We start from the raw sequence: 3545 nt of genomic DNA, 5'->3' as shown, positions 1-3545 counted from the left end.
CATTGAACAAAGGTGTATCTAGAGCCCACCAGAAACAGTTTTCTTAGGAATTTGATTTTCTTTTACAATAACCTAAGGGGTAATCTGGTTTTGTGTTTTACATGCATTACCTTTTTTTATTTCTTTGAACTTTTAGACTTTACCCTTTTATTTTATTTAACTTTTTATTTTATATTGGCATATAGCCAATTAACAACATTGTGACAGTTTCAGATGGACAGCAAAGGGACTCAGCCACACATACACATGTGTTCATTCTCCCCCAAACTCCTCTCCCATCCAGGTTGCCACATAACATTGAGCAGAGATCCCTGTGCATTATGTCCTTGTTGGTTATCCATTTTAAATATAGCAGTGTGCACATGTCCATCCCAAACTCCCTAACTATCCCTTCTCTCCACCTTTCCCTCCCTGGTAACCATAAGTTTGCTAAGTCTGTGAGTCTGTTTTGTTTTATAAATAACTTCATTTGTATCATAGAAAATTTCCTTTTATTTCTTCTTTCTGAGATGAAGCATCTTAAAGCTATTCTCTCTTTTGAATTATAAGTAGCCAAGATGAAACACCTAATCTTCAATCTACTTCCATGCACAACGGCAACAAAACTAGACCAAATGCTAAAGATTCGTATATGTTGTTTTTGGTTTTTTACCATACAGAAAGTTTGACATTTTGGGAACCCTCTTGGTAAAACATTATAACTTCTTACACTTTTTAATGAAGAAGCTCTCTTAAAGGACTAATTTGAAATTTTCAATATTAAGTAAAGGTCATTTCTTTCTGATTAACAATTAGCATTCAATATTATGGCACATACTTCTCAGAGCTTAATTTCTATTTGCCATTTCAAGACTCTGCCTTTTTTGTTGGGCCACTTACATTTTCTTGTTTTTCCCCAACTCACAGAAATAAACGATTGGAATATATATGAAATGGCTGAAGCTCTACTTCTATTATTAAATAGACAATGTCCCAGATTGCTTTTTTTTTTTTTTCAAACTGTCTCATCTAGCATCAGCCAGTGATAGAAACTCCAGAGAGAATGGGACCGAACTCCACAATAAGCCCCGTGGACTCTGACAGCGAAGAGTAAAAAGAGAACACAAACATCCCCTCCTCACCCCTGGGGCCCCTTTTGTGTTGTTCTGCCAGCGCAGCAGCCCTCCCGCTATATAGAGCGCGCGCCGGCCCCACCGCACTGAACTCCATCCCCGCATCCAGCAGCCATGGGGAAGGTGAGCCCCACGCCGGCGGGAGGGGCCCGCAGCCCTGCTGGAGGCCAGGCCTCTGAGCCTCTCCTTCCCTTCCTTGCAGATCACCTTCTACGAGGACCGGGGCTTCCAGGGCCGCCACTATGAGTGCAGCAGCGACCACTCCAACCTGCAGCCTTACCTGGGCCGCTGCAATTCGGTGCGTGTGGACAGCGGTTGCTGGATGATCTACGAGCAGCCCAACTATCTGGGCCCCCAGTACTTCCTGCGGCGCGGCGACTACCCCGACTACCAGCAGTGGATGGGCCTCAGCGACTCAGTCCGCTCCTGCCGCCTCATCCCCCACGTGAGTCCATTTCCGTAGCAGATCCGGGCCCTGTGGACTCAGAAGGGATAGTTTCAGACAGAGGTTCAACATTTGGAGTAGTGATCATTCAGAATAACAGAGTTTGAGAGGGAAAGTAAGCTATTGTATATTATTGTATATTAGTTCAATATAATTTGCTCAGAACAAAAGCAAATTGTTGCCCAGTTCAGTTCAGTTCAGTCGCTCAGTCCTGTCTAACTCTTTGCAACCCCATGAATTGTTGCCCAGGTACCAGTTAATCAACAAATATGTATTCAGTAAGAATGCATTTGCAGCCCTGAGCATGTATAAGATAGAGGTCCTGACCTGGAATTATTTACAATGGAGTTGTAGAAAAACCACTAATATCACTAATATTTCAAAGAAAAATAATTAGGTGCTACTTGCTGAGCAGATAGGAGTGGAAAAGGATACTTTTACAAGGGTTAGTTTTTATAACACCCTTTCACCTTTTTGCTCCCCACTTGTATATTTTAGTTTTTCCTACCTGTACAAATAAAAGTGCTTTTTGTCAAGGGAGAATGACACAGAGATTTTAGATGTGGGCTACACAGAGTTCACATGTGTGTTAAAACACTAAGGTTTTTGAAAAGTTTTGAATCAGTCCTTGGGCTGACTGAGTTTTCTTTCTCATTTTTCCTCATTCATAAATTATTAAGTGAAAATCAAGCATTTAACTGAAAGACTTCAGAAGCATCTAAGTCCTTGGTGATCTTTCCAAGATTTATTTTAAACTTAATGTAGGATCATTCATTTCATAAACTGATTTTCCTGTTCAAACAGGCATGCCTGAAAAACTAAAAAAAATCTTCAAAATGGCAAAAATAGTAATAAGCTGTTAACGTTTTGGTTTCTCTATGGTACAGTGTCCTGAGCATGGTTAACAGTTTGTCCTGGGAAATATATGAATGTATTGAAGTACAAGAGTTCCTTCTTAATTTTTAGTCACACTTTACGATCTTGAAAAGGCACTGAATTTTCACCTTTGAAAGTGAGGAGTATATAAAGATTCAGAAGTAATTCATTTTTACCTTATACTTGAAAATGGCTGGAGCCTCACCAAACTGAATGGCATGAATGTGTTGGAATCATTTCATGGTTTGCTTTTCTCCTCTTTCCACCTCTGGATGGGCCAGGCTGGCTCTCACAGGCTCAGACTTTATGAGAGGGAAGATTACAGAGGCCAGATGATAGAGATCACTGAGGACTGCTCCTCTCTTCAAGACCGCTTCCACTTCAATGAGATTCACTCTCTCAATGTGCTGGAAGGCTCCTGGGTCCTCTATGAGTTGCCCAACTACCGGGGGCGGCAGTATCTGCTGCGGCCAGGGGAGTACAGGCGCTACCATGACTGGGGGGCCATGAATGCCAAAGTGGGCTCCTTGAGAAGAGTCATAGATATCTATTGAAATAAAGGCATCGTTTCTCAATCTGGAAACTAATAAAGTATTTTCTGTTTTCCTGGCACTGGTTTGCTTGTGCTTTCCCTTTTGTCTTACTTTTATTTTATTATTTTATTTATATACTCACACAGAAGATACAAGTGGAAATCAAGGTGTATGATCTTCAGATAACAAAATTCTCTCACTAGAACTATGCTTTCATATGAAGCAGAACTTTACAGCTTGTGAAACACTTTTATAATACATATCTTATTTGATTCTCTGGCCTTTAAACTTGTTGCTGCTTCAGACTAGTTTGCTAGAAATCTCGCCAGTTTTTCTTTGAGATGTGAGGATCTGAAAATTGAGGTTCAGAGATGGTGTGACCCACTTTTCAAATCAAGGATTCTGAAGCTAGTTACCACAATGGGCTTCAGAAGATTTTTAAATTCCCTACTGCTGCTGCTGCTAAGTCGTTTCAGTCGTGTCTGACTCTGTGCGACCCCATAGACAGCAGCCCACCAGGCTCCCCTGTCCCTGGGATTCTCCAGGCAAGAACACTGGAGTGGGTTGCCATTTCCTTCT

At 41.4% G+C, this 3545-nt stretch overlaps 1 protein-coding gene across 1 annotated transcript; it reads left to right on the top strand.

The window, feature by feature from the left end:
* Nucleotides 1-1226: 1226 nt before the first annotated feature.
* On the top strand, nt 1227-2988 carry LOC133256178 (gamma-crystallin D). The gene is made up of 3 exons (XM_061431031.1): nt 1227-1235; nt 1315-1557; nt 2715-2988. The coding sequence occupies exons 1-3, from the start codon at nt 1227-1229 to the stop codon at nt 2985-2987; spliced, it is 525 nt and encodes a 174-aa protein (XP_061287015.1). The 3' UTR covers nt 2988.
* Nucleotides 2989-3545: the final 557 nt, after the last annotated feature.

Source organism: Bos javanicus, chromosome 2 (assembly GCF_032452875.1).
Source record: "Bos javanicus breed banteng chromosome 2, ARS-OSU_banteng_1.0, whole genome shotgun sequence".
Classification (NCBI taxonomy): domain Eukaryota; kingdom Metazoa; phylum Chordata; class Mammalia; order Artiodactyla; family Bovidae; genus Bos; species Bos javanicus.
Note: the sequence above shows the minus strand (reverse complement) of the source record. Positions and strands in the feature narration are given on the sequence as shown.